The 13,225-nt window shown below is 38.8% G+C and overlaps 1 protein-coding gene across 1 annotated transcript; it reads left to right on the plus strand.

The window, feature by feature from the left end:
- The first annotated feature begins 4,924 nt into the window (after positions 1 to 4,924).
- Positions 4,925 to 5,995, plus strand: LOC122449883 (olfactory receptor 52H1). Its single transcript, XM_043481940.1, has one exon. The coding sequence runs from the start codon at positions 4,963 to 4,965 to the stop codon at positions 5,908 to 5,910; it is 948 nt and encodes a 315-aa protein (XP_043337875.1). The 5' UTR covers positions 4,925 to 4,962; the 3' UTR covers positions 5,911 to 5,995.
- Positions 5,996 to 13,225: the final 7,230 nt, after the last annotated feature.

Below are 13,225 nucleotides of genomic sequence, written 5' to 3' on the forward strand. Positions count from 1 at the left end.
GGCATATACCCTGAGGAAACCAAAATAAAAAAAGACACATGTATCCCATTGCTCCTGCAGCACGATTTACAATAGCCTAATTGTCTATTGACGGATGAATGGATAAACAAGTTGTGGTATATATTAGTTCAGTTCAGTTCAGTTCAGTTGCTCAGTCATGTGCGACATTTTGTGAACCCATGGACTGCAGCACGCCAGTCCTCCCTGTCTATCACCAACTCTGGGAGCTTACTTAAACTCAAGTCCATTGAGTTGGTGATGACATCCAACCATCTCATCCTCTGTCATCCCTTTCTCCTCCTGCCTTCAATCTTTCCCAGCATCAGGGTCTTTTTTAATGAGAAGTACTTCGCAGCAGGTGGCCAAAGTATTGGAGGTTCAGCTCCAGCATTAGTCCTTCTAATGAATATTCAGAACTGATTTCCTTTAGGATGGACTGGTTGGATCTCTTTGCAGTCCAAGGGATTCTAAGAGTGTTCTCCAACACAGTTCAAAAGCATCAATTCTTCGGCACTCAGCTTTCTTTATGGTCCAACACTCACATCCATACATGACTATGGGAAAAACCATAGCTTTGACTAGATGGCCCTTTGTTGGCAAAGTAATGTTTCTTCTTTTTAATATGCTGTCTAGGTCATAACTTTTCTTCTGAGGACTAAGAGTCTTTTAATTTCATGGCTGCAATCACCATCTGCAGTGATTTTGAGCCAAGAAAAATAAAATCTGTCACTGTTTCCATTGTTTCCCCATCTATTTGCCATGAAGTCATGGGACCAGATGACATGATCTAAGTTTTCTGAATGTTGAGCTTTAAGTCAACTTTTTCACTCTCCTCTTTCACTGTCATCAAGAGGCTCTTTAGTTTTTCTTTGCTTTCTGCCATAAGGGTGGTGTCATCTGCATATTTGAGGTTATTGATATTTCTCCCAGCAATCTTGATTCCAGCTTGTTCTTCATCCAGCCATTTGCTTCTCATGATGTACTCTGTGTATAAATTAAATAAGCAGGGTGACAATGTACAGCCTTGCTGCTGCTGCTGCTGCTAAGTCGGTTCAGTTGTGTCCAGCTCTGTGTGACACCATAGACCACAGCCTACCAGGCTCCCCTATCCCTGGGATTCTCCAAGCAAGAACACTGGAGTGGGTTGCCATTTCATTCTCCAATGTAGGAAAGTGAAAACTGAGAATGAAGTTGGTCAGTCACGTCCAACTCTTGTGACCCCATGGACTGCAGCCTACCAGGCTTCTCCGTCCATGGGATTTTCCTGGCAGGAGTACTGGAGTGGATTGCCATTGCCTTCTCCATGTACAGCCTTGATGTACTCCTTTTCCCATGTGGAACCAGTCTGTTGTTCCATGTCCAGTTCTAACTATTGCTTCCTGACCTGCATGCAGATTTCTCGAGAGGCTGCCAGGTGGTCTGGTATTCCCATCTGTTTCAGATTTTTCCACAGTTTGTTGTGATCCACACAGTCAAAGGCTTTGGCATAGTCAATAAAGCAGAAATAGATGTTCTTCTGGAACACTCTTGCTCTTTTCAATGATCCAATGGATGTTGGCAATCTCTGGTTCCTCTGCCTGTTCTAAATCCAGCTTGAACATCTGGAAGTTCATGGTTCATGTACTGTTGAAGCATGGCTCAGAGAATTTTGAGCATTACTTTATTAGCATGTGAGATAAGTGCAATTGTGTGGTAGTTTGAGCATTCTTTGGCATTGCCTTTCTTTGGGATTGGAATGAAAACTGACCATTTCCAGTCCAGTGGCCAATGCCGAGTTTTCCAAATTTGCTGGCATATTGAGTGCAGCACGTTTATATACACAGTGGAATATTACTCAGCCTTAAAAAGGAACACGTTTGAGTCGGTTCTGATGAAGTAGATGAAACTAAAACCTATCATACAGAGTGAAATGACTCAGAAAGAGAAAGATAAATATTGTATTCTAACATATATATGCAATCTAGAAAAATGGTACCAAATAATTTATTTACAGGGCAACAATGGAGATACAGTCACGGAGAAAAGGCTTCTGGACACAGCGAGAGAGGAGGAGAGGGTGAGATGTGTGTAAAGAGTAACACAGAAGCTTACATGACCATATGTAAAATAGATAGCCAATGGGAATTTGCTGTATGGCTCAGGAAACTCAAACAGTGGCTCTGTAGAGGGGTGGGATGGGGAGGGAAATGGGAGGGAGGTTCCAAAGGGAGGGGCTAAATGTACACCTGTGGCTGATTCCTGTTGTGGTTTGACAGAGAACAAAAAATTCTGTAAAGCAAGTATCCTTCAAAAAAAAAATTAATTAAAAAAATATGTGCTAGTAGGACAAAGCAAATTTCGTGTTAACTTATCAGAAAATAAAAATTCATAATTATATGTAAGCTTTATAATTAGATTAGCCATATTACATAATTTTAGCTCTCTAGTCCTATGCCTTTGATAATGCCTAATTATCCTGTAAAAATAAAGAGTATTAAATACACAGAAAAATAATTAATATACCCTGAAGTTGTGTTAGCTCACAGGTCCCATCACGTTTAGTGTAATCTTTATAGTCTTCTCTTTAGGATAAAAAGAGAGGGTGTTAGAGTCCCTCAGGCCCTAATTATTTACCTCTTCTTGGCATTGAACAACGGCCCCTGGGGGGTGGGTGGTGGGCGTGTGGGGAAAGAACAGGGAATCAGCCTATCAGTCTTTTTCTTCCATCTCCCCTTTTTTTCTTGGGTTTATATGTCTGGTCCTCTTGCAGATTTTTTGTGTGTCTATCACCATAATCTCTGTGCTCTGCACTTGGCCCAGTAACCAAACTAGGTGAGTGCTGGTTATTTGAAGAGGTTTGGTTGTAAATATGATTTTGAGAGAAAGAGAGAGTGAATGAAAAACTCAAGGCTCCATTTTCTAGGAGCCATGGACTGAGTGCTACAACTTTTTCCCTGAACAACTCAGATTTTTAAGCTGAATTGATGGTCTCCTGTACTTGGATACATGCTTCAAGTGATTAGAAAGATAAACTGCTGGATTAAGGATGGCCAAGGTAAGTATTGTTCTGGTCATTTCTGTTAGATGTGTGGCAAGAACCCATAGCCTTAACTTGAAGAGTGGGCTTAAGTATGTGGACATTCTTGTTTTGAGAGTCTACTGCTACCATCCTTCTCTTGATCTCAAATGAACAGCTCATGTTTATTCCCACCTGGGAAGTGAATCATTTTTTAATACAATTTTCAATGGTTACACTTCATTTACAGTCATTACAAAATATTGGCTGTATTCCCCCTGTAGTACAATATATCCTTGTAGCCTCTTACACACAATAATTTGTACCTCCTACTCCCCGACCGCTGTATTGCTCCTTACCCCTTCTCCCCCCTGGTAATCACTAGTGAAATCTCTATATCTGTGAGCTAGCTTCTTTTTCGTTATATTCAGTAGTATGTTGGCTTTTTCTTTTTTTTTTTTTTAATATTCCACATATAATTTATATCCTACAGAATTTGTCTCTCTCTGAATTATTTCACCAACTTAACACCCACCAAGTCCATTTATGTTGCTGCAAATGGCAAAATATTGAGGACATAGTCTTTAAAAAATTAACTCAAGGGTATATATTTTGGGAAATTACAAAGAAAATGGCAATGAGACAATTCTGTCATGAAATACTTTGTGTTTTTCGTAGTGTATGTGTGTATGACGTGCGCCTTCATGGGTGAGAGCAAAAAGGGGGTTTGTGTAAGATTGTGCTCAGTCTCTCAGTCCTGTCTGACTCTTTGTGACCCGATGGACTGTAGCCCGCCAAGCTCTTCTGTCCATGGGATTCTCCAGTCCTTGGGGATGCTCCAGGCAAGAACACTGGTGTGGGTTGTCATGCCCTTCTCCAGGGGATCCTCCCAACCTTGGCTTGAACCCAGGTCTCCCACATTGCTGGTGGATTCTTTACTGTTTGAACCACCAATGAAGCCCAAATCAAACACAACCCTAATGCACTGGCTGGAAATCAAACTGGGATCTCCTGCGTGGGAGGCAAGAATTCTACCACTGAACCACCAATGCCCGTATTGTGTAAGATTGCGTGTGGGTAAAAATAGGATGGTAAAATGTATGAAAGAATGAAGTATAGATCAAGGGATGCTTGAGAGTTTAAGAACTAAAATCTCGTCTGTGTGTATGTAAGAGTCATTATCCTGGAGCCCATGTGTTTATCCAATAGAATATGTATTTGCAAAGAAATAATTGTACATTTGGACAGAAATCTTGACCAAAATTGTTAAGTGTAAAGCATTAGGATACCACACAACTATATAGTTTACAGAGTGCTGGAAAAAAGTATTTTGGAGGAGCAAAATTTAAATTTAAGTTATACCTGCTTACCAGTATAGCATGGGACTCAGGCAGTACTGGCTAAATTGAATTAGGTTTTTGAATGGCAAAAAAGTGTATGGACCTCACAAATAGAAGAACAGCAGTCATCATGAAATTGAAAAAGGGTGAATAATTGCTGGGGGCAGAGACTGATATTCAACAGTGACAGAGGAAGCCAATATTAACTACTGATGTCCATAATATCATGTGTACTGTAATCCACCAACCCACAGAAAAATATGTCCTGGAAATTGGTAGTTTGTAACAACAGTATACTGTGGATAAAAAGTGATTCATGTCAGTATGGAATACTGCTTGGAAAAGCTGTGTAAACCATCAGAGGCAACCAGAGTGAATAAGATAAACTCTTTAAGGGAATGACTGTACTTTCCAACATATATGAGACAACCTGGCTCCTGCTGGTACCCGCTATCTTCATAACAATCTTTCTTCATACAAAAGTGTCTCACTTTGAATTATAATTAGACAGCCACTTTATTTTGGGGGATATATAATAAGCTGTTGGAAGTGAGAGTGACTCAAGCGAGCCTAACATTTATCCCCCTCTGTCCTCAGGAACTAGGACTTGTGCCATCCTGGTCTGCTATGGTCCTTTTCAACCTGAGCAGTGACAACCCAGGACCCTTCATTCTGGTGGGGATCCCAGGCCTGGAGCACGCCCATGTGTGGATTGGGATTCCCTTCTGTATCATCTATATTGTAGCCATTGTGGGAAACTGCATCCTTCTCTACCTAATCTTGGTGGAGCGCAGCCTTCATGAACCCATGTTCTTCTTTCTCTCCATGCTGGCCATGACTGACCTCACCTTGTCCACAGCTGGTGTTCCTAAAACACTCAGTATCTTTTGGCTTGGGGCTCGAGAGATCACATTCCCAGGGTGCCTCACACAAATGTTCTTCCTCCACTACAGCTTTGTCCTGGATTCAGCCATCCTGATGGCCATGGCATTTGACCGCTATGTGGCCATCTGTTCTCCCTTGAGATACAACACTATCTTGACCCCCAAGACCATCATCAAGATTGTGGTGGGAATCTCCTTTCGTAGTTTCTGCATCATCCTGCCAGTTGTATTCTTGCTCACACGCCTACCTTTCTGTAGGACACGCATCATACCACACACATACTGTGAGCACATAGGTGTTGCCCGGCTCGCCTGTGTGGACATCTCCATCAATATCTGGTATGGCTTTTGTGTTCCCATCATGACAGTCATCTCAGATGTGATCCTCATTGCTGTTTCTTACACACTCATCCTCTGTGCTGTCTTCCGCCTCCCCTCCCAAGAAGCCCGCCAGAAGGCCCTGGGCACCTGTGGTTCCCATGTCTGTGTCATCCTCATGTTTTATACACCTGCCTTTTTCTCCATCCTTGCCCACCGTTTTGGACACAATGTCTCCCACACTTTCCACATCATGTTTGCCAACCTCTACATTGTTATCCCACCTGCCCTCAACCCCATTGTTTATGGAGTGAAGACCAAGCAGATCAGAGAAAAGGTCATCATTTTATTTTCTATAAAGGGTACATTATAGTGTTCCACTGTGCAATGGAAAAGTTAGGAGAAGTTTTTAATGTATATTAATGTGTAAGAATTTTTTAAAAGGTAAATGTTATTTAAAGTAAGAGCAGATTTTGTGTTTTATGAATATGTTATGATTTATATGAAAGAAAGATTTTTATGTATTAAAATACTCCTTAATGACCTGATTGTTTTTGGAATATGAAATTGCACAGGATACAATCTGGAAGAAGGAGGGGAAAGCAGAGTGCTGAGTTAGTTTAAATAGAAAATAGCAATAACGATTTAGAAATTGAAATTTGTAGTTATGGAGAGAGAAAAATATGTGAAATGGAACAAAGACTCTGAAGAAAAGAGATTAAAACTGAAAATATAAAATTGAACTTTGTTGCTTAGGGGGTTATTAGATGGATTTAGGACATTTTTAATAATACAAATTCTAATTATTGTCCATGTTATGTTTATGTAGTTCACTTTAAATGCCCAATCCTTAGATACCAAAGACCTTCTAGTACAAGTCTGTTATAAATAATGAGTTCTATCAACATTGCTATAATAGGAATAAGAGAAAATACTTATCAATGCCATGGTTTTTGGGAAGGGAGAGTAGCTTTTAGGCTCCAAGACATACTAATAAAGTGAACTTCAGAAATAGTGCTCAGGAAAAATGACTCCCTAAAATAACTGGAGATCTGAGAAGAGGGCTGGACTTCTTACAACATTCCTACAATACATAGGTGAGAACTCAAGCCAATATGAAAGTAAAACAAAACAAAAAAACAACAACATTGGCTGGAAGACTTGTGGAGTTCTTATCTACAGAGTCTATTTCCTTGATCAAAAGACTCAATAGCAAAATACATTTCTTTGGTGAGGTGTCGGGATGAGAATGGGAAAGCTACAGTAAAGTAATACATTCAAGGTAAGATGCACCCAAATGTCGTAAGTATTAGAATTGAGAAGGTATATGTTGTAATCAAAGAAAGATGTGGAGTTCTTTCCATCTGTTTTTTTGAAAATTGTCTTTTCAACCAGGAGAATCCCAGGAACAGAGGAGCCTGGTGGGCTTCTGTCTATGGGGTCGCACAGGGTTGGACACGACTGAAGCGAGTTAGCAGCAGCATTCAACCAGGAATTGCTTATTTAGTACCTAATATAGTTCAAGTTTTGTCCTAAGCATTCAGGATTAATAATATGGAAGAGGCTCTGCTTTGCTTCTCTGGAGCTTATTTTCCAGGGAGAGTAACAAATAAGGAGCAAGAAAATAAATGTGTTACTTTCAAATAGTAATATAATCAATAGAAAAACAAAATCAAATACAATGATAGACTAAAACTTGATGAGAAAGACAATGGCAGAGAGAACAGAACATGCAAAGACATGCAAAGGCCCTGGGGCTGAAAACAGCTTGACATGATCTGAGGCTAAAAACAAGGTCTGTGTGGTCACAACAGAGTGAGGTGGGATATGAGGTGAGGGATTAGGGGCAGGACCATATCCCGTGGGACTGGAATCGTCCAGACCTCATTTTTAGAAGAGGAAACTGAAGCTCTTAGAGGAAAATGACTTTTCCAAAGCACATGGCAAGGGAGTCATAAATATGGAGCTAGAAAAGAATCTGCTAAGTCCTACTGATAGTCTCACTGAACATAACATAACCTGACTCATGTGAAAGCAGACTCCAGAGGAAGGTAAAAAAAAAAAATTATCTAGGAGAATCAGAGCCGATTTTTGTTGTTTTTGTATGCTAAGTTGTGTTCGACTCTTTGAGACCCCATGGACTGGAGCCCTGTCAGGGTCTTTTGTTCATGGGACTTCCCAGGCAAGAATACTGGAGTGGGTTGCCATTTCCTTCTCTCGGGATTGAGCCCTGGTCTCCTACATTATCAGGCAGATTCTTCACCACTGCGCTGCCTGGGAAACCCATTATTGTTTTTGTGAACTATATTTATCTTCAATTAAGCCACAGTTGACTGAGTATTCTGTATTTTTGTGCCAGCTTGCTAAAACTGCTGTTGGATATCAAAAGAGATGATCTCTTATTCTTCTGGTTATTTACATCTCACTGAGAACATGGATTTTTCCAAGAGATGATATTTTAAAAAGTTTACTGATGGAAAACTAAATAAATAGAGACTGAGCTGGGATCATTTAAAAATACATACTTCTTTCATCCTGGAATCTGCGGTTATTCACTGACATGCACAAATGGCTCCCTTGGAAGCTTAATGACCTAGAAAAAACAACAAAGGAAGCGACTGTCTCCCCTTCCTTCTCCAGCCCTCTATCTTTGGGCTAGTTATCTATTATAATTTTTCTAGCCTTCTCAGGAGAGTTTATTTCTATGACTTTATGGCCTCTTTGCTGATAACTCTATATCTTAGTTTTCATGTGTAATCTTTCTGATAAATTTCAGTGCTTTCTTACCTCATAGGGTCAATACCAATATTAAAAGCAAAATGTAAGTAAGTGTGCTTTGCAGATTGTAAAACATCATTCTAATGTTAGCTGTTATGTTAGTATTTTCACTAATTACCACTAAGATTCTCATGTCAGACTCATCCTATTCAAACCCAAGCTCATCATTGTTATTTAAAATCCTTCCCTTTACTGTTCATAAGAGGAGAAAACTGGCTAAACCCTGATTTGCTCTTCCTTTAAGTTTAAATAGCTGCTAATGTCTCTTTCTGGTGAGGTTGATTATGAATATTCTATTCCATGTCAGACCATGAATGAAATTACATGTTCTGGTTTTAATGAAAAAAGAATAATTATACAAAAATCATCAGTGACTGTCTCACACATAAGTTGCCTTGTCCTATATCTATTCCTTTTTGCAAATTCCCATCTCTTATATTAAAGATATCTGAAACTAGCACAACATTGTAATGCAACTATACTCCAATAAAAATATTTTAAAATGACATTACCAATAGAGGCATTAGTTATTTTATCTTCCTACACTCAGAATTTAGAACTGGACTCTACAAATTGTTTAGTTGTTAGGCTATATCCGACTCTTTTGCGACCCCATGGACTGTAGACCACCAAAACTCCTTGTCTGCGGGATTTTCCAGGCAAGAATACTGGAGTGAGTTACCATGCCCTCTTCCTGACCCAGGGATCAAACCCACAGTTCCTGCATTGGCAGGCAGATTCTTTATGGCTGAGCTACCAAGGAAGCCCACTCCACAAATAGTAGGAATTGATAAATGTGTCCCTGACACCTTTAATAACTTAAATTATTAAGTAAATTTACAAATGATTTATGTCATATTTTCAATAGCATTCACAAAGTACATGTTATGTGAAAGGAAATACATATAAACTGGGAGTAGAGACACTGACCAAGTACACAACCTGCTAAAATCAAGAAGCTTATAATTTAGTAAAAGGAGTAAATCACATAAATAGGCAATTTACTCAGATAATCTTATGTATCACAAGGTACTGCAATGATTAGGTTAAAGTGCTAAGGAAGCATAAAGAAGCAAACTCAGTTAATTGGAGTCAAAGACAGCTTCCTGGAAGATTTCTGTAACTGTCTTAAAGGAGAGTTCATTTCTGTGATTGCCTTAAAGAACACAAAGAAAGTGAACCTCAAGGATAATGGGAATTGGATGTGCCTGACAGAAGGGATGGTCTGAGCCTACATGGGAAGCCATGTGTTCCAAAGATCTGAAAGTGTAAATTGATGGAGGCATCATCCCTAGTGGTGATGCACTGCTCAGGGGCTGTAGGGGTTGTGCAGTGAGAAATGTGGGAGCTCATAAACTAGTCTTCAGTGAATGTAGGGGACTGATCGGAGTACCAGCAAATGAAGAACAGTCCTGTAGCTTGATGCTATAATCGGTATTTGAAAATTAAAAATCAGTCATACATTTGCTACTTCCTTTTGCAACCTAGTTGATAGATAAGCATAGGAGTCAGATGGATATAGAAGTGTGAGCTTTATTTTTGGTAGTGTTGGATTCAAGAATATGGTGTGACTATATATTCAGACTGGCTTTTACTGTTTTATCTCCAAGTCTAAACTTGGGAGGACACACCATGAATGAGTCAGAATTCACAGAACAATAATTCTAGCTCAGTTGGCTGCAGAATCATGAATGTGGATGTACATATATGAAGACACATGTAGAGAAAGACCTCTAGATCAGCTCTTCTCAAAATGTCAGTGAGGAGTCACCACTTTTTTAATGCCCCCAAACTGTAGATTAATACTTTTGTTAAGTACAGTAAAATTAATTAGTAGAAAAATTTTAAATGTGTTGAATATAGAAGCCTTGTTTTTATTATTATATTCAAAAGGCATAAAATATATTACAATGCATAAAACCAGAAAAAAATAAAGAACTTACAGAAATTGTACACACTGTTTCTTGAAAGCATGCATACAGGTGACTAATGTAGAGAACTTAAATTATTTCATGAGATTTTGCCATTCTGCAACTATAGTTAAATGAAAGTTATAAGTGAAAACTGAAAGCCTCATACTTGTCAAGTATATCAATATTTAAATTTTTAATGTATTAAATGAGCTTACATTGATTTTGTTAATTTATCTAACAGGTTTGATTGATGACAATACTACTTCTAGGAAATAATTTCTGTTTAAATCATATTTTGTGTGTTGGTTTGATTAGTTTTTTTTGCTAATGTGAGTAGTCAGAAAACCTATCTGACAAAGGTTTATTAAGTAAAATGGCAGAGATAATTTTATAGCAATGACACCACTATAATTACATTTGCTTATCTTTTATTTATTTATTCAAGCAAAGCTATGCTTTCATTATTTTATCTTCAGTTTTATTAGTAGTCAGTTTCAATAATTTATCCTATACTTTACAGTTGAATTCAAATGATCTTTCAGTAGAAAGAGTAAATTCTGAATCCTGGAATTTCCTATGTTCCTGGAGTTTCCTATGTTGGATTTTGTTTTGATAAAAAAATAAAATTCAAAACATTCTATTAAATGTGTAAGGTATTCAGTGATAGTCTTTGTAGATGTGCAATATATAGCTCATAACTTATTGAAAATTATTGTTACTTTAATGATTATGTTGCAACATTCTGGAGACACTTTGACCTCCCAAATTTCTAACTTCCATATTTGCCTCTAAAACTTACCTACTATTGGAAAGTATGTTGCATAAAAGTATTAGAATGTTAATATTGCCATAGAGAGTCAAGTTAAAAAAAATCTGTCTGTCCAGTTTACTTCCTTAAGAAGTTGGACCAAAAGGTCATCTTATGGTAACGACGACCCTATATGTGAGACAGCAAAAGAGGCACAGATATAAAGAACAGACTTTTGGACTCTGTGGGAGAAGGCGAGGGTGGGATGATTTGAAAGAATAGCATTGAAACATGCATATTACCATATGTGAAACAGATGACCAGTCCAAGTTTGATGCATGAAACAAGGCACTCAAAGCTGGTGCCCTGGGACAACCCAGAGGAATGGGGTGGGGAGGGATGTGGGAGGGGGGTTCGGGATGGGGGACACATGTACACCCGTGGCTGATTCATGTCAATGTATGGCAAAAATTACCACAATATTATAAAGTAATTAGCCTCCAATTAAAATAAATATTTTTTTTAAAAAAAGGTCATCTTCTTTTGCAGAAACAATGAAAGTTCATTCCATAGTTCAAACATCTCAATAGAGCTTTTCACTACAATAGCCATCATTCCTCATAGGCAGAAACTTGTTTTTGATCAGCTTCCATACTATCACACAATAAAGAGAATAACCTTGAATTTAACACAGTAAGTTTTATACAGTTCCCTATTTTGATTATCTAAACACATCATTCAGTTTAGCTTTTATTTTCCCTAGCAAGCCTTTAGGTTTACATTCTGATGTAATTAAGCTCCTTAATCTTGCTAGCTACTCCAGTGTGTTTGCCCATACCTATCACTGTTTCTATCAGTCAGTTCAGTCTCTCAGTCATATCTGACTCTTTGTGGCCCCATGGACTGCAGCACGCCAGGCTTCTCTGTCCATCACCAACTCCTTGAGCTTGCCCAAACTCATGTCCACCCAAGTCGGTGATGCCATCCAACCATCTCATCCCCTGTTGTCCCCTTTTCCTCCCTTCAATCTTTCCCAGCATCGGGGTCTTTTCCAATGAGTCAGTTCTTCGCATCAGGTGGCCAAAGAACTGGAGTTTCAGCTTCAATGTCAGTCCTTCCAATGAATATTCAGTACTGATTTCCTTTAGGATGGACTGGTTGGATCTCCTTGCAGTCCAAGGGCCTCTCAAGAGTCTTCTCCAACACCACAGTTCAAAAGCATCAATTCTTTGGTGCTCAGCTTTCTTTATAGTCCAACTCTCACATCCATACATGACTACTGGAAAAACAGAGACAGACATTTGTTGGCAAAGTAATGGCATCACCGACCCGATGGACACGAGTTTGAGTAAACTCCGGGAGTTTGTGATGGACAGGGAGGACTGGCGTGCTGCGATTCATGGGGTCGCAAAGAGTCGGACATGACTGAGTGACTGAACTGAACTGAACTGAATGTCTCTTCTTTTTAATATGCTGTCTGTCTAGGTAGGTCATAGCTTTTCTTCCAAGGAGCAAGTGTCTTTTAATTTCATGGTTGCAATCACCATCTGCAGTAATTTTGGAGCCCAAAAAATAAAGTCTGACACTATTTCCACTCTTTCCCCATCTATTTGCCTTGAAGTGATGGGGCCGGATGCCATGATCTTAGTTTCCTGAATGTTGAGGTTTTTTTTAAGCCAAGTTTTTTGCTCTCGTCTTTCACTTTTATCAAGAGGCTTTTTAGTTCCTCTTCACTTTCTGCCATAAGGGTGGTGTCATCTGCATATCTGAGGTTATTGATATTTCTCCTGGCAATCTTGATTACAGTTTGTTCTTCATCTAGCCCAGCGTTTCTCATGATGTACTCTGCATATAAGTTAAATAATCAGGGTGACAATATATAGCCTTGACATACTCCTTTCCCTATTTGGAACCCTATTTAGAACTCCAGTTCTAACTGTTGCTTCTTGACCTGCATACAGATTTCTCAGGAGGCAGGTTTCTATCAGGACATATTTTTACACCAAGCTTAAACCCTAAACTACATATTGTATCCTTTGTTCATAGCTTTATATACAGGTCTAAGTTGGTTGTGTTTGTCAACAAGAATGCTAAAAAATGATTATTCCTTCACATCACTTTCATATTTAAATCATGCATAAAATAATTATCATGCTGGTAATATCTGTATATTCAAGTTGCAATTACAGAAGAAAAATTTTCTGGCTTTATTTGTCCTGTGATTTGGACTTCCATATCATTAAACTCTT

Source organism: Cervus canadensis, chromosome 11 (genome assembly GCF_019320065.1).
Source record: "Cervus canadensis isolate Bull #8, Minnesota chromosome 11, ASM1932006v1, whole genome shotgun sequence".
Taxonomy (NCBI): Eukaryota; Metazoa; Chordata; class Mammalia; order Artiodactyla; family Cervidae; genus Cervus; species Cervus canadensis.